A 23,146-nucleotide genomic window follows, 5' to 3' on the forward strand; every position below is an offset into this window, starting at 1 on the left:
AACCACAACAATGGGAGCAGTGGGTGAACGAAATTTTGGGCTGGGCGTTCGGGGTTCACACGTCCAAAACGGGCTATTAAAGCTAATCATTTCATCTTTTTCTCTCTCTTTATATTTCGGGTATCCCTAAAAATGGGTACCCGTTACGACCATGTAGAAGCGGCTCACTGTCCCAGCTCCCGACAATGGTATCACTTGAGGATAGAGACCCATTCGCATTCATCAGGGGTAGTTCATGATTTTGTGCCTCGATTCGTCCGCCCAGAAATGACCCCTTTGAAGCCGCCCAAACCCAAATAATACCAATACAACTACAAGATGGGAATTGTAACCCAAGAACCTTACCCCATGATATGCCAAGCGTGGTCCGTCCGTCATCGTACACCAAAAGTCGCGACAAGCATGACAATATCTACAGCCAGGCTACACTAGGCATGAATAATATTCAGCCGAGATTTGGCAACTCTGCACCATGTTGAATTCCTGACCAGAAACCCCGCCCCTCCAAGTGCTATACTGACGACAGGAAACATAACGAGAGAAAAATAGAAAGCCGCCCCGAGAGTAAACTCATAACTTCTGCGGCCGTTTCTGAGGCGTGCTTCATCGTGTCGAGACAAAGAAATTCTGTAAAGTACTACCCCTTTCATCACGGATCTGTGTAATTTGGCTCAACCTATTCCTGTGATAAATGCTTGAAGCTTTGTAATCGAGTCTGAAAATCATTGCTTCGAGTTCACTGAGATCTTGGCGCTGAAGTTCCATTTGCCTGACCATGACCTGGGGCCACGCCTCCTCTTAGCCAATTCCGACCAAGTCGACTGGATAATTCCGAGCATGCACATATGGCGTGTGACGTCTCTTGCTTCGTTGGCGCATGGGTTTCGAAGGGAGGACGGACTTCTAGTACATTAGAACCACCATGGAATTTTGCTTCGTTACCAACCATGAATTCCGGCCTGTTGCACGCTATGACGCATAGACTTCGGCGGTAGGGCTTCGTTTATCGAGTGAAGTCGCTCGTATCACAGATTGGCGCGGACATCTGGTCCCTCGTTAGGTTACGCCACTTCAATGCCAGGTGCTCTGGTTTCCCATAAAACCTTCTTCCAAAGTGCGCTCCTCCAAGTTGCGGATGAAGTCCCTGTTGCCTCGACCACCCTGTTGGGCGCGGCTACCTCTTCGGCCTGCTGCCGTGCGGTTATCGATGCTGCCAGACGCCATGCTTTCTCCAGTGGGCGGGTAGTACGCCGGGCTAGGCTGTAAACGAATCGGCTGACTGGGGTCGAGATGGCTAGCTACTCGTTGGATGGCAGCGGGAATACCACTCTGTTGCTGCTCCATGGTCGAAGCCCGTTGGCGTGCTGGCCTCATACCACCTTGTTGATGCTGATACATGTTGGGCTGGGGCATTTGTGCATATTGCCCCTGGGGCATCTGCTGAGGCGGTTGGGACATGACCATTTGTCCATACTGCCCGTGTTGTTGTTGCTGGCCGTATGCCGATGGCATGTTGGCGTGGTTGCCTCCGGGAGAATACATTGAGTTGTTTCCGTACATTTGCGGTTGCGCATGACCTTGAGGCGCGTACTGGTTAACATAAGGGGTAGGAGCAGCCGAAGCAGCCTGTTGTTGTGCTTGGTGTTGAGCTGCTGCCGCTTGAGCCCGCTGCTTGCTAAGTGCTTCGGCCTGCTGCTGTTGCTGGGTGCCAGGTGCTGGAGACCTATTCAGCGAGCTAGACTTGAGATTCATGGGTGGTATAAAAGGTCCAGTGAACTTCTGTTGTGTGATGAACGGATGAAGCTTGGCTTGCTGGGGAGACCACCTCTCGAGAGGGTTGATTGTAAGAAGGCCGCGGACAAAGTCAATAAACGCGATGCGGTTGTTCATTTCTGTCACGGTTAGCACGAGTGTACATGACATTACTATCAGTTCGGGTCTTACCTCTATCTATCTCGCTCTGCTTCATGTTCTTCCTAGGCATGGGGTAGGACTTGATAATCTCGGGAAGGGTGTTGGCCTGGAAGTACTTCTTGCTAGGCTGTTCCTTGGTGCCACGTTCTCGGGCATATTGTTCCATGGGTTTAAGCTGGTATGTCCGTCTTCCGAACTCATCTTGTCGCTTTTCGAAAAAGTCGCCCGCCTGCTTGCCCATTTCGATCATCCAGTTCGGGGGGTTGCCCAACATTTCAACAATTCGCGAGACCTGATTATACTCAGAAGATCCTGGAAACAAGGGAAGTCCCAGGAACAGCTCCACCACAATGCATCCAAGGGACCACATATCGATGGCTGAGGAATAAGGGAGACCAAGTAAAACCTCAGGAGACCTGTAAAATCGAGATTGAATATAGGTATACACTGTTTGTCGCTCGTCGCAGGCTGAACCGAAATCAATAATCTTGATGATGGGACTTTCGAGGTTCTTGAGAAGAATGTTCTCAGGCTTCAAATCGCAATGTATCAGACGAGCCTTGTTAAGCAGTGCGAGACCGTTGAGAAGCTGTTGGGCAAACACGCGAACCAAAGTAGTGCTGAGTCCTCTAAACTGGTTCTGTTTGATAAGCTCGTAAAGATTGACGCTAAGGAGCTCAAAGACCAAGCAGAGATGTTGGCGATGAATGAAAGTGTCTTTAAGCCGCAACAAATGGTGGTCGTCGTTCTTGTCAAGCTTCGTGTTGAGCTACTTTTTGTTAGTGCCAACCTTTGAAGTATGGAATTGATGGCCGTACCAAATCGAGGACCGAAACCTCCATCATGCTCTGGTTGAAGTAGGCAGTACGATTCTTGATGACCTTGACAGCCACTACTTCTTGTGTCTTGAGATTCTGACATTTCACGACTTGCCCAAAAGTACCCTGACCCAAGACATCCAGAATGAGGTAACGGTTTCTAGAGAGTCTGTTAGAATTACAAGCGACATACTTCAATTTTACACAACATACTTGTGGCCGGCCTCTTCAGATCCAAGAATGTCGTTGACGTAGAGGATATAGTCACTGTCTTCGTTGTCATAGCCATCGTTCTTGGTGCCCTTGCTGGGCTTGGTCAAGACTCTGCGAGGATTGCGCGACGACTCATATTTGAAGCTAGGGTTACAGATGCGATAAGTGGCAGGTAATTGAACAGTAAGAGCTTGGAGAGGCTGATTATATCGTGAGTAAATTTGTCTGGAAAGCTGTAGAGGCTTGAAAACATACACTGATGAAACCGCCTTCAGGGTTGGCGCGACGGAACGCAGGCTGTGAATTGACCTTAGGTTGCAGATCTGAGGGCGAGGAGAGTTGCTTGAACTCGGGTACTGGGCCCCTTGTCACTTGCTGGGGCACAGGCCGTCTCGGAGACTTGGGGTCCAGGTTAAAAGCAGCATCGAGATTGCCGACAGCCGAAGAGGGATAATTTTCCTGTTGACTGGCGGACGCGTAAGGGTTGATAGGAGGAAGGTGCTGGCTTTGCTGGTGTTGGCGGGCGCCGGGGAAATATGGAGATTGAGAATAATCAGGCTGGCGTGTAGGCGACTGTCGCTGGGAGGTCGGGCTTGTGAATTGGCTGTTTGAAGCCGACTTAGGCGCGTAAGGGGAAGTGGGGGACAGGGCCTCCATGGGCGAGTATCGTTGAGCGACGGAAGAAGACTCTTGAGGTGAGTGGAGGTTGACAGGGCGGCTGCCCGACATGTGAGCTTGATGAAGGGGCCTCATGGGGTACTTGATACCAGCATGAGCATCATGAGCATCGTGCATAGCGACGTCACCGTTGCCGTCGCGTATCTGCGAAGGTGAGATTGGAGATGCGGCTGAGTTGGGGTTACCAACAGGAGCAGAAGCAGGCGGAGCAGTAGAATGGACGGGGGCGCCGCCGTGGAACTGGTCGTATTTGTATCCGCCTTGAGGCGGGGGCTGGTTGGTGTAGTCTCGAGGGGCTTGGGGATTGCCGTTGTGTCGTCTCGAGGAGCCAGGCGAGTTCGCGGAGGGATATTGCTGCCACTGAGGATCCATTGCGCTGACTGGCTGGTGCGGAAGCTGAATCGAGCAGCTTAGGGCGACAGCGTCAGGTTGCTCGCCGCGATTAAGTAGAGGCGGTCGGTGTTCAGCAGTGAAATCGTTGTTGTGGTGGTGGTTGTCGCGAGTGGAGATGCGTAATGCGTGGTTATCGGGCGTAGACGGTGATGTCGACGGTCGATGAGATCCCAACGACGGGGGGGCGGGAGGACGAAGGATGGGAGTGAGAAAAATGAGAATAAGAGGAGAAGGGTCTGGATGGTGTAGTGTAGCGTCGAGTTGCTAGCTGCTAGCTACAATCCAATGCAGAGAGCACGGAGAAAATGGATGGGATGTGATGGTTGGCTGGCAGCTGATTGCTGGTTGGGCCGGGTGCAGTGTGCGCTCACCAAGTTGGAGATGGATCGAGTTGGGTCTCGTTGCGCAGGTCCTGTCCTTTTCTGTCCTGTAGGAACGGATTAGGCAAAATTGCGGGAGAACAGACTAACCCAGGCCGTCCTAATAGAACTAAGAGCAGCTACAGCGTGTGTATTGAGAAGAGCAACAATGGACACGCCAGGCTCTCAGAATATCGTGCCGTCGTCTCGTACCGTACCGTAAAGAGAGATGAGGGGGCAGGGCGTATTGGGCAGACAGTGGAGGCCCAAGCCAAGGCCCCGGGGGTGGATATGGGCAGCCAAGTCAAGCAAAACAAGGTCAATTAAAGTATCTGTAGATGGTAGGTATTGGTTCGTCAGAGGACTCAAGCGTTGAAGCGAGAATTAAGAAGGTAAGGAAAATGAGGAGGAAGTTTGCTGTATAGGAAGGGATGCTCTAGATTCTAGTCTTAAGAGCGTTGCTGAATGAAGCCATTCATTATATGGTAGGTGAGTTGATGTGAGAGGGAGGTTGGGTTGGGGACTGTGTGTAGGTGGATGGATGCCAGAGGAATAAGAGAGGGCAAGAGTCAAGAAGGTTGATATCACCTCAATTGGGCTGTAACAAACCCACCTGCCTCAGCGAGATATTATTAAATCCCATTGACTACCTACCTACCTACCTACCTACCTATAGATAAGGTAGTTAGGTCAATGCCTTGATTGCGCATGATTTAACTTTCATGCTGTTGTCCTTGGTTGCTCACATCAACACGAGTTACGAGCCGAGTTCAGACACTGAAACATCCTTTGCAGCAATTCAAGGCTATGGATATAAAACTTTCATTGCAGTAAAACAAAAGAACTGACAGTTGAGCTACGGAATCACATTGGACCAAGTGAGTGCCTGTAAAAATCTTGTTGACCTAGGTTCCTCTTTACGGACTCCCAAGTTTGTTCACTTCGTCTCTCGCCAGCCAACAGCATAAAGTCAAAAAGAAGCCCACCACTATTACTGCTACCAACTTTGGTAACTGGGCAAGGCACTGAAGGCCGGTGGTACACGAAGAGAAGGCTGGTTTCCCAGTCGGCTCTAGCTGCTCTACCCTGCCACAACAACAACGGGGGCACCGCAGTGGACAGGCTGTGTTGATCCCCCTCTATCAACTGTCAAATCACCACTGACTTTTACTCAACGATGCACATATTCTGCCGTTCAACGCGCAATCAGAGCTGATCCGATTTATAACGTGGCAAAATAAGGGTACTTTTTAACAGTACATGCAGTATCTTGTTGCCTCTGATCAGCGGGGTCGTTATCAGCCCTTCCCTGCTATTCTCTGCTACTACATATAAAAGCTTAAGGTTATGACTCTATCGCTGACACGAGCGACACACAACACATATGCCCCCGGAAATAGCCATCCATTGATTGATGCCTACCTCAGTCGGTCAGCTTACGACCTCGATTTCCCAATACAAATATATTATCATTGGCAGTATCCTCGACTTGCGTCAGTACCTATGTATGTTATCATCATTAACATGGGATCTGTCATAATCTACAGCTCAATATCCGTATTACTACCCATGCCATAGATGGATGGATGTTAGTTAGCCAGTTAATCCGCCATGTCAAAAATGACGTCCTTTTCAGAGTCCTGAGGAGTTACCACGGAATAAAAATCAAGTTTCACTTTCTACACGGCTCCCGGCCCTTCTCACCGTATCTGGTAGGACAAGACGGTAGCCTGTAGGTATCAAATCCCAGAGCCTCTTCTGCCCCGTTTATTTCGTTGGCGTTTCATGGGCTTGCCATCCATCCAATCTGAACCTACGTGGCTCCTGTGTCTGTTTACGCCTTTACTGGGGTTCACTGGTGCCAAATATCTAACACGTACTCCGTAGACCCGTTGCTACGCCAGTTCATATGTAGAAACCTCACTTCTCAGCTTGGGCATCATTATCGAGATGGGAACTTTGAAGGCCGGCAACGTCTTGGCAGAACGGCTCGATTGTGGTGTCACCCCTACGCCATTATCCAATTGATCAGAGAAAAGCCGAGGGTACCACGACTGGTAGTTGAGCGAGAAAGTCTTGTTATTTTATTCATCCACTTCATCAACTGCCGCCATCTTGCCACCTAATTTTGTTCGAGAACCCTATGCATCTCGAGTAACATTCACCGACGCCCCCAACTTGCGTATCCCCGACATTTTCCACTTCCTCACCTTTTGTCATCAATCTTACAGAGTCGTCAAGTCGTTGTTCCATCATATCGTGCGCGAGAATTATTAATGAAAAAAGGAGAAAGAAGAAAAATGTCCCGTTAAGAAAGAAAAAGGTCGCCGCTAAATACATAGATGAGAATCCATGGAATGGAACTGCCACCCCCTTCGCCAGCCACTGAAATATCAATCAGATGCTCCATGAGACACAAGAATGGATGAAACGCTCATGACGTCGTCAGATAGGGAATTTTGAAATGCCAGACTGGCTCCTGACTTATTGCAACAAAGTCAAGGTGAAGAAATGTTGGTGGTATCCTAGAATTAGCGCTCGTACAGAAGGAGATTGAGATTGAGAGAGATTTGAGAAACATATGGCGGTCCCTGACTTTTATCGACGAAACAGGAATAGAAGAGAAGAGAAGAGCGAAATGCATACATCCGTTTGTCAGCAAGAGGAAAGTTGCCCCTTTTCCCCCATAACACGGAACTGGGGTATCACAGGCCTGAACTGTAATAATGCTTGAAGATACTGAGAAAAGAGTAATGGAAGCAACAGAAGCAAGCACAAGAGAGAAATCCATAGAAACGTGTGAAGGAAGAAAGGGGAATCGTGAAAAGCGGACAAAGAGAAACCCGTCCCGGGGCATGATCAAGTGGTAGACACCTCCGCCCTGATACCACCATGTCCAGCTTTCGTCCAGCTTTTTGGGTTGTCTTGCTCTGGTTTGGTTGTTGCCACCTAGGCCTGATAACCACCAAATCCATTGTTGAAGTTCTGTCCAGGGCGAGGCTGGGCCCATTCAGCATTGGGGGGCTGTTGGCCCCTGCCGTAGCCACCCGCGCTTTGAGGAGCAGCATACCCCATGGGGGATCCAGCATAGCCGGCCGGTGATCCAGTTTGTGGTCCACCATAGTTTCCAGGCTGTCCACCGTACTGGGCTAAGTCATTGTCAGCTACTACTACGATCAAGCTTTGCTGGCATTTAACTTACCACCGTACTGAGGATAGTACGTAGGCGTGCCTGGGAAGGCAGGAGCTTGAGCACTCTGTGGGCTGTAAGGCTGGGCAGGGTCAAAGGCTCCTTGAGCACTGGGCGTCTTGTCCTTGCCCCACTGTGGTCAATTGTCAGCTGTCATCTCTCAATTGCAACACAGGTAAAACATACACTGCACTTGAGAGGCCGTCCGTTAACGTTATACCCGTTCATCTGGCAGATCGCCATGGCCGCGTTCTCGTGGGTATCCATCTTAATGAAAGCAAAACCTCGATCAGCCTGGAATCGAGACTCAACAACGAACCCGAAGTTCTGGAACAGAGGGACCACATCGTTGGGAGTTGTGTAAGGAGTAAGGTTGCCGACATAGACAGTTGTCTGCCAGCTGGGAGTTTGAGTCAGAATAACCTCGTAACTAGCGACGCCATGTGCTGGGAACTGGTGGTGTCCGTAAGGGGTGGTAGGCGTCATGCCCATCGCCTGCATAGCTTGCTGCTGGGCCATTGAAGGTTGGCCCTTCTGGTTTGCCCAGTTGCATCGAATGGCTCGCGAGCCGAGCCACTCGCCGTCCATGGAGCTCAGGGCCTTTTCGGCCTCAGGGCGATCGCGGAAGGCAACAAACCCGTAACCTCGAGATCGGCCGGTCTTCATATCCCACATGACACGAGCCTCTGAGACGGAACCAAAAGCAGAGAAAGCTTGAAGGAGGACCTCATCGTTGACTTCGTTAGACAAATCGCCGACAAAGATGTGGAAATGATTCGAGGTGTCCTCCTTGTTTGTGGTGTTCGACTGATAGGCCCAGTTGACACGGATTTCCTAAGCTACGGTTAGCGGGCGACGTTCGAGATGTTGTTGGATTTCGCTGGGGGCCAATGTACCGATTGGTGAACTCGTCGTCCATTGAGGGTCTGCATAGCACGCTCAGCGGCACCAGGGTCATCATACTCGACAAAGCCATAGTTATAACCACGCGCCTGTGAAGCATTGTTAGCCCACCATACCACATCCGCAAAATTTCTTAGGGTTGTTGCGAGACCTACATTCTTGTCGGGAATGATCTTGACATTCTGAACATGACCCGTAGTCTCGAAGATCTGACGCAAGACTTCCTCAGTTACACGCTGGTCCAAACCACCAATGTATAGGGCACGCTTGTTGGGTTCAGGGGCAGCACGCCGGAAGCCACCTGCACTGGTAGGCGACATGATGCCTCCTTGATCGGCAGCGGATCTGGGGGAGGTGATGGCAGTCGGGATCGGGTTGGTATTCTGAGGGATATGCAGAGGCGGAGGGGCCATAGGCTGTCCATTCTGGCCAGCTTCGAAGCCAGGGGCGCCAGCAACGGCCTGAGGGGGGGGAGGCAGCTGGCCTGGGTTGGAGGGCGTTCCAGAATCGGCCATGTTGTATGATATCGTGTCTGGGGTGATGATCAAGAAGGATGAGTAGCGGAAGGATAGGACGACAGAGCAGAGGTAGAAGAGGAATTGGAGGCTACCTATGAGCTGCGTTGTACTGAAGTCGGTCGGTCGAGGTGGAGAGTCGGCGGTCGGTGACAATATGTACCTGTGCCTCCTAGCGTTTGACAGGACAGGGGTCCAACTGGACGAGTAGGCAACCCGGAGCTAAGAGTGACACGGGTGGGCACAAGGAGAGAGAGGGGCCCGCGTCTGGGTCTGGTCTGACAACGGGGTCCAGACGAAAGCTTTGGGACTGGGGTGGGAGGCTACAGTGGAAACTCCAACGTCAAGAAATCTCCAAAAAGCGGTTGACGGCAACGCGAACGAAGGTGCAAGCTTTCGGAGAGGGGCGATCGAATTGTTGCGTGCGGGCGGTTTGGCACTGTAACACAGGAGCGGAACGAGACGGTGGCCTTGGCTTGATCGTGGCCGGTTGTGAGACGTGGGGGGGTTTAATTTGATGGAGATGAGAGCTGGTCGACAGGCTGAAAGAAGGCGTGCAGATGGTGTTTCCCCGTAGCCTGGCGCGCACGAGAATCGAAGACCGGCAAAGACACGCAGAAAAAGCAGAAACCGACTCGAATAAAGAGATAAGTTGAGAGCAACAAGAGAGAAGATGGCGAAACGGAAGAGAGCTAACTATGTTAGAGAAGCAGCGTGAGACGACGGTGAAAGTTGATGATATGAAAGGAAATTGAACGGAGGAACCGAAAGGAACCGTAAAAGCCCAAAGGAAACCTGATACAAGGACCACTCCAACGATATTATGACTATGAATGCTTGAGAGGAGAGAAGTAAAGGAAGAAGCTGACGAGTAGCGGATGATGGAGGGGCATACATAGCCTTACATATCGCCCTGTACCTCTCTCACTGCACAGTTCATCATACAGTGAGTGAGGTAAGGCACACGGGTTGGCCGGTACCAAGGCCTAGGGGGGCAAGAAGACATCAGGCCTTGGTATGGGATGTCAAAATAAACTCAGCAAAAGTCACCTGAAGCTTAGGCTATATTACCTAGATCCTTTTGTCATTTAGGATCAAGGTCCTGAGTTTTCTTTCCTCACCTGGCTACTACGTACCTACTAAGGGTACTAAGGTAAGGCAAGGTACTTGTTCCCTTACCAACTATCGAAGCCCAACAGACCATGCTGGTATATTGATCAGCGATTGGTTGTCTGTTCTTCTAGACGCCTGATTCGACCAAAGTGTCAGGGTTGAGAATGAAGGAAGAGGGGAATGGGATAGAACCGAACATACTGCATTGGACCTTGGAGAAGCGGGAAACGGGTTTGCATGGGCTGAGCTGGGACACCAAGTAGGTGGGTAGCTTGTATCATGTCACATAGGTTATCACACATGACTATATTGGCATAGGTTATCCTTGCAACAGATGGTGGAGGGGAGTGCATGTTAGTAACATACATACATAGGTTTTAGTACCTACCTACTGGCATGATAGAGCATTTGCATATTCCCCTGGAATTGAATACTTGAGGGGTATAAAGTTTATATAAAGGTGTCAAAGGCAGGCTTGGCTGGAGACCAAGAATGAAAGCAACGTTGAGCTTTGCAGAACCCAGAGGGCATGACAGGAGGGCAAAGGTGTAAGTGGTGGTATAGATAGCCCAGGAACGACCGATCAAGACTCATATGGTTCATGCACAAACTGCCAGGCCCTCAGCGGCTCCCAGAATTTACCTGGGTACCTGAGGCAGGTAGGTAAGAATAAAAAGATGCGAATGTACCAACTCTCAATTGTCAGTGAGTCTTTTGGTTGGTTGCTCACTGTTGTTGTCCTTGTCAGTGAGTCCATCCAACTCAACCCTTAAGGTAGGTAGGTACCTCTAGTGAGGTGCACGTGATGTCGTTCCTGGACGCGCCTAACACTTAACCTGGGGGGCTGAACTGGGTCCAGCAAGGAGTACACCTCTTGGGCTCTCTCCTCCCTGGCTTTGTTCAGCAACGACGAGAGTTATCTGACCGTCCTTTGAAGCTAAACTAACATAACTTCTCGTAGTTTGCTTGAACGGCTTCTCAGTATCTACCAGAATACCAGAACTGTCGCCTGGCACGGCCATGGCTTCCCAACCTCATCAGGAGCCGGACCCGCTCGATGTCTTGCAGAATATGGTCAACGATGTCGTAAGTGTCACCTCCATCCTTATAATGACTTGACCAAATTTCTGATGCCTCGTTACAGCTGGTACATACTGGAAAGGCTCTCAGAGCTTCCCGCAAGGATGCCCAAGGGAGTACGCAGTCTACCCAGTCAACCCTCAAGTCCAAGCTGCCCGAGTCTATTGACGGTTTCCGGGAAGCCTTACACAAGCTCGAATGGGATATTGTAAGTCGCCTCGAGCATCGCCTCAACGACTCAAATCTCACATTATCTTAGATCGATGCCAAGTCTGTTCTCATGCGTGATATCAAGCGTCTACAAGAACAGAAACAGCAGCAGAGCCAGCAAAGTCAACCTACTCTTGTATCCCAACCCCCACAACCTCAACCAGTTGAATCTCAGTCCAAATCTCCCATGGTCATCGACCTTGAATCATCCCCTCCCCCTCCCCCTCAGGATCAGCATATGACAGAGATCAAGACCAACAAACCAGTCGCCCCCTTTCCTGACATGGGCATGGGGCTTCCCGATGTCGGCCAACCTATCAGTGTGCCGAATGATGAGACCACACCATCTGTAGTTCCAAGTACTGGACCTGAACAGACCAACTCCAAGGCAATTTCTCCTACTGCCCCGACTTCAGCTCCAGCTGCCACCGCTCCGATGGCTCCTATGCCGATCATGGAGCAAAAGCCTGTGGACAACCAAAACAATAACGTGACAGACCTTACTAGCGACGGGTCACATTCAGAACTCAACTTTACAAATATGCAGTTCACGCTGGCTCCGACAAACAACGACTCGCAGAACCCTTCTAATTCCCAGGAACCTTCTTTTGACCTTGCAACATTTGCTCCCCCGGAGGGTAATGATGATATACTAGGTCTGGACGACATCCTGCCCACCAACAACACTTCTCAGACAAATGGCATCTCGCAACTGCCTGCTGGATCTGTCGATAACGCACCCAAACAAGATCTGCCAATGGATACAGACAATCTGGGAGCCTCACAGGAAATGTCAAACAATAATTATGATTCTGTTTTTGATGACGAGATTTTCGGTGGTCTCGGCACAGGCGACGGTCTCGCCGATGGAACCGACGACATTACTTTTGAATCCCTCATGAACGACCGGGATGATGACAACCTAAACTATGGCGAATTTGACGATACCTTTCTCCTTGAGAATATATAGCGATCTTGCGCACAAAGCCGCTCCGCACCAAAGATCCAGTGGTGTTTTTTTTTTCGGGTGTTCGCATATAGTTGTTGCGCACATCGTCCACGAAACTCGGCCATCTGGACTCTGACACTCATTGTCCAGTTACTTATTTGGATTTATGCCAAGATCACTTTATCTTGGCCAATACCAAGACAAACCAGGCAAAGCTATATCAGCAGTTGTCAACATGGCACAATCAAGCTCAACAATAATGTTTGTGTATAAAAAGCTTGGCATCTTCGATTTTCGATTTGGTTTTGTTTTCGGCGTTTTGTAATGGCTCAGAATGCATCGGTAGACATGGATGGACAGGTGTTTGGGTTTTGGGTCAAGCTCACAATGATGTTCTCGACTTAAGAATATTGGATGAGTATGGAAGGTTTCTACAGGATGGTGCTAAGTACCAGGGATATCATGTTTTATGTACACAACGAAATAGGAGGCTTTCGCTAAATGAACAGACGCTGAGAAACATATACAACTTGTTAAGAAGCTCCCCTCCTCTTTTCTTTCCTTTCTCTCGTCTATCAAGTAACGTATTCGCCATGAACAATGACCAAGAAATACAAGGAAAACAGCACGGCCGCTGTCGCATGACAAAGAAAACCGACAAAGAAAACGTTAATCATCATGATTCATCTTGGGTGCATTTACACCATTGGGTCTCACGAGGCCTAGATCCCGTGAGGTCTATTTCGCGCTTAGGTCATGTGGCTGTCGCGGCAGCGCGAGCCTCAAGTTCGCGACGTTTAGCAAGCAAACTCTTGAAAGCGCCAATGCAGCGAACAAGGGCATCTTCATCGTGAGCGCAGAAGCGGTAGCTCTTTTCTTCAGTGATAACCTGAAGGCAATGCTTCTTGCTTTTGCTGAGAGGGTCCAGATCGACAACATTTACAACTGCGGAGAGCGGTAAAATCCACCGAGCTGTGTATTCAGACTCGTCCTTGTAGAGAATGAGGTTGCGTGGGCGAAGCACAGCCCACATATCCTTCCACTGGCGCATGCCACGTCGGTGACGCAAGAGGTAGAGCCGGCCTTGCCATATGACACGGTCGGGGTCTTGCTCAACATTAGACACGCTCGTTTGGCTTGCGGATCGGATACCTTGGCCTAATGGGCGAGCTGCTGGGGGTAGCTTGCCAGGCGATTGAACGGCCAAACTATCGTAGGACGAGTCCTGGGGACGGAAAGCTTCATTGTCGGAAAGGTCGGAGTGCGATGCGAACTCCGCACCCGATAGTCCCGAAGACTCTAGTATCGACGACCTTCTCCCACCCCCTGCCGAGGTGACATATCTGGGGGCGGATGATGCCATTGGTTCCGGAGAGCTGGAAAGGAAGCGCTCATGTTCGTTTGGTCGGTTGTTGCTGATAGAAACCGGCTTGATGCCATTGCCAGGCTGTTGGGAGGCACGTGGGCTGGCAAGGAACATCTCGTCCTCCTCTTCATCGATACGCGCATCCCTTCGGATCAAGTCCATCCATTCCTGAGCATCTTCGGCGGAATTCGCTTGAAAGTGGTAGTTGCGAGACGGGGAAAAGAGGCCAAAAACATGCTCGCGCTTATGCTTGGGGTCCTTCAATTCGGCGACGGCTGTAAGCTCGGATAAGTAAAGCTGATGTCGTAGTCGAGACTCGCTCTCGTTTTTGTACAAAGAGAGGGTGTTGGGTCGCAAGACAAGGTAAACAGGCTTCCATTTCTAGAAAAGGAGTCAGTACTGGACAAGAGCTGGAAGCCGTGACGTGATGCTTCAAAAAGGGTCATTGGCGGCGGATGCTAACCTTTGTCTTTTGCGTGCGCTTCTGGACATAGCCGCTCTTCAACACGCGGTCAAAGTCAAAACAACCGTCGTTGTTGACAGGAGAAAAGGCAGCCTCAAGGTGAGACTGGCTGCGAGGACGAGCAGAGACGACGAGTTTGGTATCAAGAGAAGATGTATTGACTGGATGCGCGGCCCTTTCAACGAGAGTTCCGGCCATTGTTTACTATGTTTCAGCGAACGGTATCGAGTACGAGAATGATGATGGTGGTGGTGATGTCACGAACATTGACGGTTCGTGAAGGAGAAGGGTAAGCGTTCGATTCGAAGGTTTGCGCGGCAATGAAATAATCAGAGTAGTCAACCGAACAAGCGTCTAGAAGTTGATGGCAGACAAGAAGTGAAGGCTTCGTTGTGAAATTTGAGAGAACGATGGGCCTCTCGATTGTCGAAAGGCTGGTGTTACAAGCAGGGGTTGGAAACCAGGATATAATGCTTGTAGGAGGAGAAGGTTGTGGAAGTCGAGACGATGGGGTTTGCGGGCGTGGAACGTTATGCTGATACAGAGTTCAGGTAGTGAGACTTGAGGAGATGAGTCTGGGACTGGTGGTGGCAGTGAAGTTTGTGGTTGTCGTGTTAGGTTGGGATCGGATCGGATTGGATGTTTGTTGATTGTTGTGATGAAATGCCGGAGTATTTAGTAGCCACAGGGCGTAGGTATTGGATGCAGACAGATGCTGCAGATGGAGCAAAGGATAAAGACAAAGAAAGAGGGACGAGAGATGATGGAATTATGAACGACGATTGCAAGGTATTTGCGGCTTTGGAAAGGATATAGACAGAAAGGAGAAGAAAGGGAAAGGGTGTTTTTGATTTGATCGGCGGCAACGGAGAGGAACGAAGATTGTCGCAGACCAGACCAGACGGGAGCCCAGTAAAGAGGCGGGGGGACGTAACTAACTCAGAGCTAAGCAATAAGCCAAGTTGCAGATCTGCAGGCCCGGTACTTTTTCGGTACAAGGCGCAACAAGCGAAACTGCCGCTAAATTGCAGTGACGGCTCAGGTATTTTTAGTTGAGTGCCAAGTATCGGGTGTCCTGCATGTTGAGTTTGCCCGTAGGCGTTTCAGGCGTTTTGAAGAAGCGATGTTGTCGAATCAGTTGGCGTTTTCTTTGAGATGCACTGCTCGCGGCCAAAACAATGCGGCGTTAAAGGTCCACCTCAGTAGGTACTCTAGGTAGCTTTTGTTTTTTTTTAACCTAAACTAATAGAAAACGAAGTTTATATAAATAAATGGAAGTAGTTAAAGAAGAAGCAAGCGTGTTACGGTTTGCCTGTTGGGATAGTAGGTGCCTACCTTAGTACTTTGGACTTGAAAACGGACACCATCAACAGTCAATCAAGACCTTTTCGCATTCGGAATTGGACTTGGTGAACCAAGGAATGAAAGAGGGGTTCAATCTGATTAAGGTTCTTTTACCTGTTGATCCCCTCTTCCTCCAGAACGGGATTACATCAGGTGGCGGAAGCATCATGGAGGTTCGAGGCCCTTGAACAAATATGTACAGCACAGAAGCGTGTGCACGCCTCGTTTTAAGCTACTACTAGCTACTAATCTATCAGTCTTACGTATCGCCTGACGTTACCACCCTCCATCACCATCACCAGCACCAGCACCAGGCAGAGAAATTGACTATTTGTGAAAGATGACAGTGGGCAGTGTCTCTTTGGTCATCTTGAGTGGATGATCAAATCGATACTGGCTGTGCAAACAAGGCAGCTGAATTGAACCGCCCGCACATTCCACAGCCGAAAACGATCACGAAAGTGGCTTGTTCCTATTCTGTGACTGAATCTGGCGATTTCAGCTCTTGCAACTCGTTTTGTTGGGGGGGGGGGGGGGGTTTTCTAGTCCTCTTTTCATGTCATGCGTCCATCATCATCAGCCTGCATATGCTGCGTCTAGCCAAGAACTGTCATCTCGATTGGTGACAAACTGCTCGAGCTGACTTGATATAAAGTAAGAGATAATAATAGAGGCCCGGCCTGGTCAGGCCAAGACCACCTGGTCGATCGCTTAATCTGATACAAGGCGCTTCGACAAGAGTCCATAATATGAGACGATGCCATGCCATACATACTACATCATAATGCCCAGCGGCTAAGATATTGAGATTCAGAGAGTTTCATGCTATCTATATATGACGAGGTTCCCTCCCTGTTTCGCTCCGAGCCGAATAGACGCTTGCTGGTGGAGAATTACAATGGGGGAGGTTTCATGACGACGAAACACTCGTTGAACCAGCTGTTAATTAATTCAATGCCTCCAAGTGCAACAGGTGAAAGTAGAAGAATGGATTGATAATCAACCTCAGATATTGCAAAAGGCAGTATGTTCCCTGGAACACTATCGCAAGCCATAGGACGATGACTCTTTTCTACTGATTGAGTCACCGGCGAATGCAGCCCATCGACTAAACGCGCTCGATACTTGCCGAGTCTGTATAGTCGGTCTAGTTGTGGAATGGAAATATTCACTTCTTCTCAAGCAAACAAACGCTCTGGTTGATCCTGGTTATAAGTAGTCAATATGAAGCCAGTCAATCAATTGTTCGGACCACTGCGACATCTTCAGTGTCCTACAACACCGCTAACACGTCCAATAATCACCCATAGTTACCTCTTCACCTGTCGCTGTTTTACTTTCATCACTCCACATCCATTCACCCACTTCGATTCACCATGTCTTTACACGAACAACACAGCATTCCCACAGATACCGAACAAGAAATTCGGTCCAAGGTAGAGCAAGTCCTCAAAGAAACCCCATTTGCCCCCTCAAGCCTACGAAAGCTCAGTGGTGGTACTGCCAACTTTATGTACCATGCTATTCTTGAGAAGCCATCAGGTGAAGACAAATATCTAAATGGCGTCGTGATCAAGCAGGGAGAGGGCTATGTTGCACTTCATCCTGCGTTCAAGATTGCAACTTCTCGATGTGTGAGTGCGATACTGAGAATACTAAGCAGCAAGCTCTGCTGACTGACATCCACCGTTGTAGGCTATCGAGTATGAGTCTCTTGTCCAGCTTGCTGGACTACCCCCGACAGAAACGCCATCGTGTAGAATATCAACTCCAGAGACATATTACTTCAACCAAGATAGCAATACTCAAGTCCAAGAGTACCTTTCAGAAGCTCTCAGTCTGAAAGACTATGCCCTCAAATACTACGCTGCCCCCACACCACCAACTCTTAAAGAGCAATGCGAGCAGCTCGGCCATGGTCTTGGATCTTGGCTTCGCACGTTCCACGGCTGGAGCCAAGAACCTAAGCAAGCAGCCCTACGAGAGACGTTTGCGGGGAACAGGGAGATGCAGGGTCTCAAGAACATGATCAATTACCAACAGTTGCTACAGGTGGTGGATCGACACCCCGAGATCCTTGGCGACGCAAGGGACGTTTTACAGGGTGTCAGTGATCTGGCTGCCGGGGAACTTGCAGATGAATCGGCCTTGTATCCCATTCATGGTGACTTCTGGACCGGAAAGTGAGTCCTCGTGTTGGTGTTGCTTATCGTGAGACCGCGGTCAGCTGACTACAAACAGTATCTTACTCCCTGACACTCCTCTGGCAAAAGGCACTCACACTCCCATTCGTATTGTTGACTGGGAGATGGTTCAGATTGCTGTTCGGCCTCTAGATCTCGGCCAGGCCATTGCTGAGCTTTGGCAACTCAAGCTGTACAAGGACATTGCTGCAGGGGAGTGGCTGATCCGGGCATTTGCTGATGGCTACGGTGCCGTGAGTGATGAGTTTGCTTACCGCACAGTTATCCATGTTGGCGTTCACTTGATCTGCTTTGGATCTCAGACGCCAGGATGGGGCGATGCTGCGCAACAGAAGGACGTGGTCAGAATAGGAAAGGAGATCATAGTCAGAGCCTGGGGTAGGGATCGTGGCTACTTTGTCGGACATGTTCTTGGTAGCCTATTCAGAAGCTAGATGTCCTTTTACAGATATGTGTAAGGAACCAGGGAACCATCAGTATAAGCGGTGCTAGGAGTCGTGTAAGCGAAATGTGCGTCAAGGTTTTGGACTGCATTTGGAGTTCGAGTGTATGGAAGTGAATTGACAAGGTATAGATAATGAAACGGAAACACCACCATGATTATCTCTGGATTTGAAGAACTTGGTTTAACTGCTCACCATGACGTTCCTCTGAGTTTGTGGTAAAGTTGGCTCTCGTGATTGTTGTATGACTGATCGGTGGGAGGCGGCGAAAATTTCAACTTTTCAGTTTATTCAACTCTACCTTACCACACAATCGGCACCTAACTCACCTATCGATCGACTCTTATGGACCCATCTCTCGGCATCTGACAGAGTCTCACTTCGGATCCAAAAACACTGGCACTTGAAAACAATTAAATCTGCTATCAGTGTTCCTTACCTGACTCCCAGCGACGGTTACCCTATATAGGTCACACGAAAACTCAACTCCAACTCCGTTTGTAAACATCTCCACGCCCACGCCCAACTCAGATGCCTTCCCCGGACACCAGCCGGCCTTGTAAGCGGTGCAAGGCCGAAGATGCCGCTTTCCTCCTGCGGACAGACCCAACGTGCCGGTGAGTTACCATCATTCTCTCGCGGAACTTGATCGTTTTGCCCGTCATGCTAATGCGACTCAGTGATTGTTACGTCCAATATGTCGCTTACAAACTAAACAGGCGTCTCGGCGCACTTCACAAAGACATTCGCTCTTCAAAGAAGCTTACCACTCGGAGATACCTGGCTGGCTTGTCTTTTGGACCTTCATCTAGCGTCCTGGCCCAGTTACTCACCGAGCAGGCCCGCCACCACTCAGAGAACAAGGCATCTTCACCATTTGAGCCTGTGATCATTCATATCGATACTGAGTTATCATATATCGAGGGAGAATCTACTGCTAAGAAGCTGCTGGACGAGTACCGTCGTGTATTGCCAAATGCTATGTTCGAGTGTGTTCCTCTGAAGGACGTCCTCCTCGTGAAGAGCATCGACTGGTCAACTCTACCCCTCGACGCTGTCACACCAGATGATGATCCAAACGCTTGCCTTCAACGACTGTTCAATGCTCTACCAACATTGACATCGCGAACAGATCTTCTCCGTCAGCTTATTCGTCACCTTCTTCTCCAGAAAGCCCAGGAGCACTCATGCTCAGCGCTTCTCCTCGGCCACAGCACTACAGCACTGGCAGCCTTGACACTATCAGAGGTCGCCAACGGTAGAGGATTTGCAGTTCCGTTACAGGTTGCTGACGGCATGACAACTGTATGCACATACGGGGCAGTCGAGGGCACCGCCGCCCAGGAGACTGGTCGACTAGAATTCCCGGTCTACTATCCCCTACGCGAGATCTTTCGCAACGAGCTGGTCCAGTACATCGACCTTGTTCCCTCATTAAAGGAGGTTGTTCCCGTCAACCAAGCAGGTGCCAAGGCTAGAAACAGTGTTGTTTCACACAAGGACCTAAGCATCGAGGAGGTCATGACACGGTACTTTGATAGTGTAGAGGAGGGATATGCTGGAATCGTTGCCAACGTGGTGCGCACAACTACAAAGCTGGACCGAGTTCCTGGAAAGAGCCTCTGCGGAAGCTGCGGAATGTCACTTGATGCCGAGGGAGATTCGCGATGGGCCGGAGAGATAGGCGATGATGCCGGGAACGGGCCGGGGCCAGCCGGTGCAGGCCGGCTGTGCTATGGCTGCAAGCGGTCAATTCATGGGTAGAGCATCATTCGTACAAGAACCTGAACACTCATATTTGTATTCTGGTATATAACAGTATTTATCGTGACTAAAAACTCCTCAAATACGCCACGCCGCCTTTTGATTGCCAAACCCATGACCCAGGCGGTGCCAAATGCTCCTGTTGTCCTGCTAGATAATCATATAATTGAGGACTTGAAATCTTTCTTTCCTTTTCGTCATATACAAGAGCAGTTTTGCTCTAGATCGATGTTCGCTAATCACTATGCTACCCGTTCATTATTGACCTCTTCTAATAATCCTATCACCTTAAGTCGCCATCTCCAATCTTCCGGGGAGAATGCGATCCTCGATCTTGCGGACCAGCTTATTGGTCTGCTCCGCTAAGCTCAGAGTGAGGATGGTGTGAGGTAGAATTCGGGCAAGATGAGGGAAGAATCCCTTGTACAGAGCAAAGAGACCCTCTGAACGAATGGTTTTGGAGAGACAATCGGCAACGCTGCTGTAAAGATTGCCGTTCTGGTTGTACATACGGGACATGATGGTGTCTGAGACGTGAATGTCAGCCGCTAAACTTAGCTTTGGTTCAAGTGCAAGACTCACCAGGAGGATGCATCACGCAGCAGACAACGAATCCACTGATAGCACTGGAGGCCAAGTGCAGACCAGGGCCCTCTTCCATATCAAAATGACGAACCAGGCGACGCTTCGCGAAGAAATATGTGGGAAGCTGAACAGAGCTGCCAAAAGCAGTCCTGATCATGGCAGCCTGCACACCACGGTAGAGACCACTGATACCCTCAGTTCCATAGATGGACTTGAAGCCGTGCCACGCGCCCCGGTAGTGGTGCTGTGTACCAACGGGTCGGAACGCCGAGAAACTCTGTAATCGGGTCTTGACAAGGAAAAAGGGGCTTCCGGCGGCGGCGCCGATGACGCCCGAGGCTGCACCGCAGAACATGTTGATGCCCAAATTTTGGGCCTTTCCGTCCTTGAGGAAGAAGCTCGCGAGCGCATTGCGCATAGGGTCGTAGAAGCCGAGACGGCACCCATTGAGAAGAACTTGGTAGATATAGGCCGCGCCAATTCCGCGGTAGATATTACGGACACCTTCGTTGCGCACAATGACGCTCACACCATGGATCGGTCCTCTGTAATGGTGAGGTTGATGGCCCTTGTTCTGAAGCTCGCCTTGCAACTGCATACTATACAGGAATCTAGTCAGCATTTACTGGGACAATACCGCGTGCCGAAAACTCCAGAACATACCGGATTTTGACCGTCTCAAAAGGATGTGTTGCAGTAACGGCACCGCAGGCGGCAATGCCGCCAGCAATGAAGGCGCTATTCACCAAGTCAGCACAAAAACTTGGGCGCGAACGAAACCCCATGGGTTCATCTAGATGATCGATTCATGAAGCACCCAATGGCCAGAAGGCTTACCCAACAGTGGTCGACATGGGCCGATCTCTCCAAACGCGAGGAAGCGGCCGACAGCTGCTAGAGCAATATTGGGTGCAAGGAGAGATTGGGCGAGGGAACCAGATCCCTATGGGGGTGAGCTCGGGCGCGAGAGCTGTCCTCTTCAATCGGCGGCCCGAAGAAACCGAAATGATGCAGAAGAAACAAAGTTAGTTACCTGGGTAAGGTTTAAGAAGAAGATTTGGGAACGTGGAAAAGAAGGGTTTCACACCCGTTGCCGTCACCAGCGGCTTCGGACCCTATGGCAGCACGAGAAATTGTCAGCGCTGAGGTACCGCCTGCAGCGCTATTACACCAAAAAGGTACAAGCTTTCCACATAACGAATTAAGAGAACATGGAAACCTGAACGGGGCTCAAGATATATAAATTATTGGGTACTACTGTTTGACCCTACAAGTGTAAATTGCGTCTTCTGTCAGCGGCTGACAATGTTGATAAGCCGCCTGTCATCAACGTCAGTGATACCTCAAGACTGTCCTTGAGGGTATTTCCGGGCCTGTGCTATCCGTATAGTCTAGTACCTCACACGATCACATCCATGTCTCCCATCTCTTCGGCCGTTTAATACTTTTCCATCTTTTTTTGCGCTGGATGCATTTCATATGCCGACGTCGGCGGTCCTTTTTCGCGGGGACGGCTGCGGGTCCTTGCGTCAGGGCCGCTGGACCGCTGTGCAGCCTCTGGAGATGGAGGACGACGATGGAATCTGATTCGTCTGCGTGGTGACTTACTGATATGGCGCTAGGGTCAAAGGGAAAGACAGTACCTAGACAGGCTAGACAGGCTAACAGGGCAGCTAACTTGGCTGCTGGGCCGGCGATTCTGTTCGCTTTGAGCGGCTTGTTGCGGCTCGGGCGTTTGTATGCCGCCTCCGATTTTAATTATACCGAGCGTTAGGTAAGTACCTACCTACAATAATGTATTTATATACATATAGGGAATATAGGTATGGCTATAGTAAAGTTAGACTGACCTCCCTAACTCAACCTAGACCTAGCCCCTATTAGCGCTAGAAAAGTAAATTAAGAAAATTAAAATTTAAATCCTACCTTATATACTTTTATTAGCTAGAAAATATAAAGTATAGTTTAGATTTTAATTTTAAATTTATTAATTATTTTTTTTATTTTTTTTATTTTATTTTTACTTTTTAATATAAAGTTTATAATTTATTAAATATTATTATATTAATAATTTATTATTAATATATTAAGTTAATATTTTCTTTATTTATATTAATAATTTATTATTAATATATTATATTAATGTTTTTTTTATTATTTTTTTTAATTATAATAGAAATTATATCTTTTTATAATTAATTACTTATATACTTTAAGTATATTATAGGCATTAATAATTAAAGTAAATACTAGCCTTACTTTAAGCAGTTTAAAATTATATATATTATAAGTTAATTATTAATATATTATTAATATATTATAAGACCTTAATTTCTATATTGTTTTTATTTTATTTAATAAGGTATTTTACTATATAGAATATAATTCTATTTATAAGTTAGGTATTCTCTATATAAATATAAATAATAATTATAATATATAAGTAATATATTAAATATTTATTAATAATATATAGCCTTAAAAGTATTTAGTATAAAATTTAATTATTTATATAAAGAGTTATATAATAAAAAATAGCTTATATAATAAATTATACTTTTAAGTTAATAATACCTATAGTAATATATTAATTAATTTTAAGTATAAGTATTTTATAAATAAGTTATATTTAATATATTTTT

General features: G+C 48.6%; 7 protein-coding genes across 7 annotated transcripts; 3 read left to right on the forward strand and 4 right to left on the reverse strand.

The window, feature by feature from the left end:
- Nucleotides 1-1,071: 1,071 nt before the first annotated feature.
- FMAN_10419 (uncharacterized protein) lies at nt 1,072-3,995 on the reverse strand (the record flags this gene model as incomplete). The annotated part of the gene is made up of 5 exons (XM_041821092.1): nt 1,072-1,892; nt 1,945-2,683; nt 2,733-2,892; nt 2,946-3,145; nt 3,201-3,995. 5 exons carry the CDS (start codon nt 3,993-3,995, stop codon nt 1,072-1,074), a joined length of 2,715 nt encoding a protein of 904 aa, XP_041686906.1.
- A 3,329-nt stretch (nt 3,996-7,324) lies between these two features.
- Nucleotides 7,325-8,983, reverse strand: FMAN_10420 (uncharacterized protein; the record flags this gene model as incomplete). The annotated part of the gene is made up of 5 exons (XM_041821093.1): nt 7,325-7,524; nt 7,578-7,698; nt 7,752-8,399; nt 8,462-8,557; nt 8,624-8,983. 5 exons carry the CDS (start codon nt 8,981-8,983, stop codon nt 7,325-7,327), a joined length of 1,425 nt encoding a protein of 474 aa, XP_041686907.1.
- Nucleotides 8,984-11,116: 2,133 nt separating this feature from the next.
- Nucleotides 11,117-12,356, forward strand: FMAN_10421 (uncharacterized protein; the record flags this gene model as incomplete). Its single annotated transcript, XM_041821094.1, has 3 exons — nt 11,117-11,182; nt 11,241-11,384; nt 11,436-12,356. 3 exons carry the CDS (start codon nt 11,117-11,119, stop codon nt 12,354-12,356), a joined length of 1,131 nt encoding a protein of 376 aa, XP_041686908.1.
- Nucleotides 12,357-13,089: 733 nt separating this feature from the next.
- Nucleotides 13,090-14,362, reverse strand: FMAN_10422 (uncharacterized protein; the record flags this gene model as incomplete). The annotated part of the gene is made up of 2 exons (XM_041821095.1): nt 13,090-14,082; nt 14,165-14,362. The coding sequence occupies 2 exons, from the start codon at nt 14,360-14,362 to the stop codon at nt 13,090-13,092; spliced, it is 1,191 nt and encodes a 396-aa protein (XP_041686909.1).
- A 2,522-nt stretch (nt 14,363-16,884) lies between these two features.
- On the forward strand, nt 16,885-18,146 carry FMAN_10423 (uncharacterized protein; the record flags this gene model as incomplete). Its single annotated transcript, XM_041821096.1, has 3 exons — nt 16,885-17,142; nt 17,204-17,691; nt 17,750-18,146. The coding sequence occupies 3 exons, from the start codon at nt 16,885-16,887 to the stop codon at nt 18,144-18,146; spliced, it is 1,143 nt and encodes a 380-aa protein (XP_041686910.1).
- A 540-nt stretch (nt 18,147-18,686) lies between these two features.
- FMAN_10424 (uncharacterized protein) lies at nt 18,687-19,919 on the forward strand (the record flags this gene model as incomplete). Its single annotated transcript, XM_041821097.1, has 2 exons — nt 18,687-18,772; nt 18,836-19,919. 2 exons carry the CDS (start codon nt 18,687-18,689, stop codon nt 19,917-19,919), a joined length of 1,170 nt encoding a protein of 389 aa, XP_041686911.1.
- A 288-nt stretch (nt 19,920-20,207) lies between these two features.
- On the reverse strand, nt 20,208-21,358 carry FMAN_10425 (putative oxaloacetate/sulfate carrier; the record flags this gene model as incomplete). The annotated part of the gene is made up of 4 exons (XM_041821098.1): nt 20,208-20,446; nt 20,502-21,103; nt 21,168-21,242; nt 21,342-21,358. 4 exons carry the CDS (start codon nt 21,356-21,358, stop codon nt 20,208-20,210), a joined length of 933 nt encoding a protein of 310 aa, XP_041686912.1.
- Between the last annotated feature and the right edge of the window lie 1,788 nt (nt 21,359-23,146).

The sequence above is a fragment of the Fusarium mangiferae genome (assembly GCF_900044065.1).
Source record: "Fusarium mangiferae strain MRC7560 genome assembly, contig: FMAN_scaffold011, whole genome shotgun sequence".
In the NCBI taxonomy this organism is placed as follows: domain Eukaryota; kingdom Fungi; phylum Ascomycota; class Sordariomycetes; order Hypocreales; family Nectriaceae; genus Fusarium; species Fusarium mangiferae.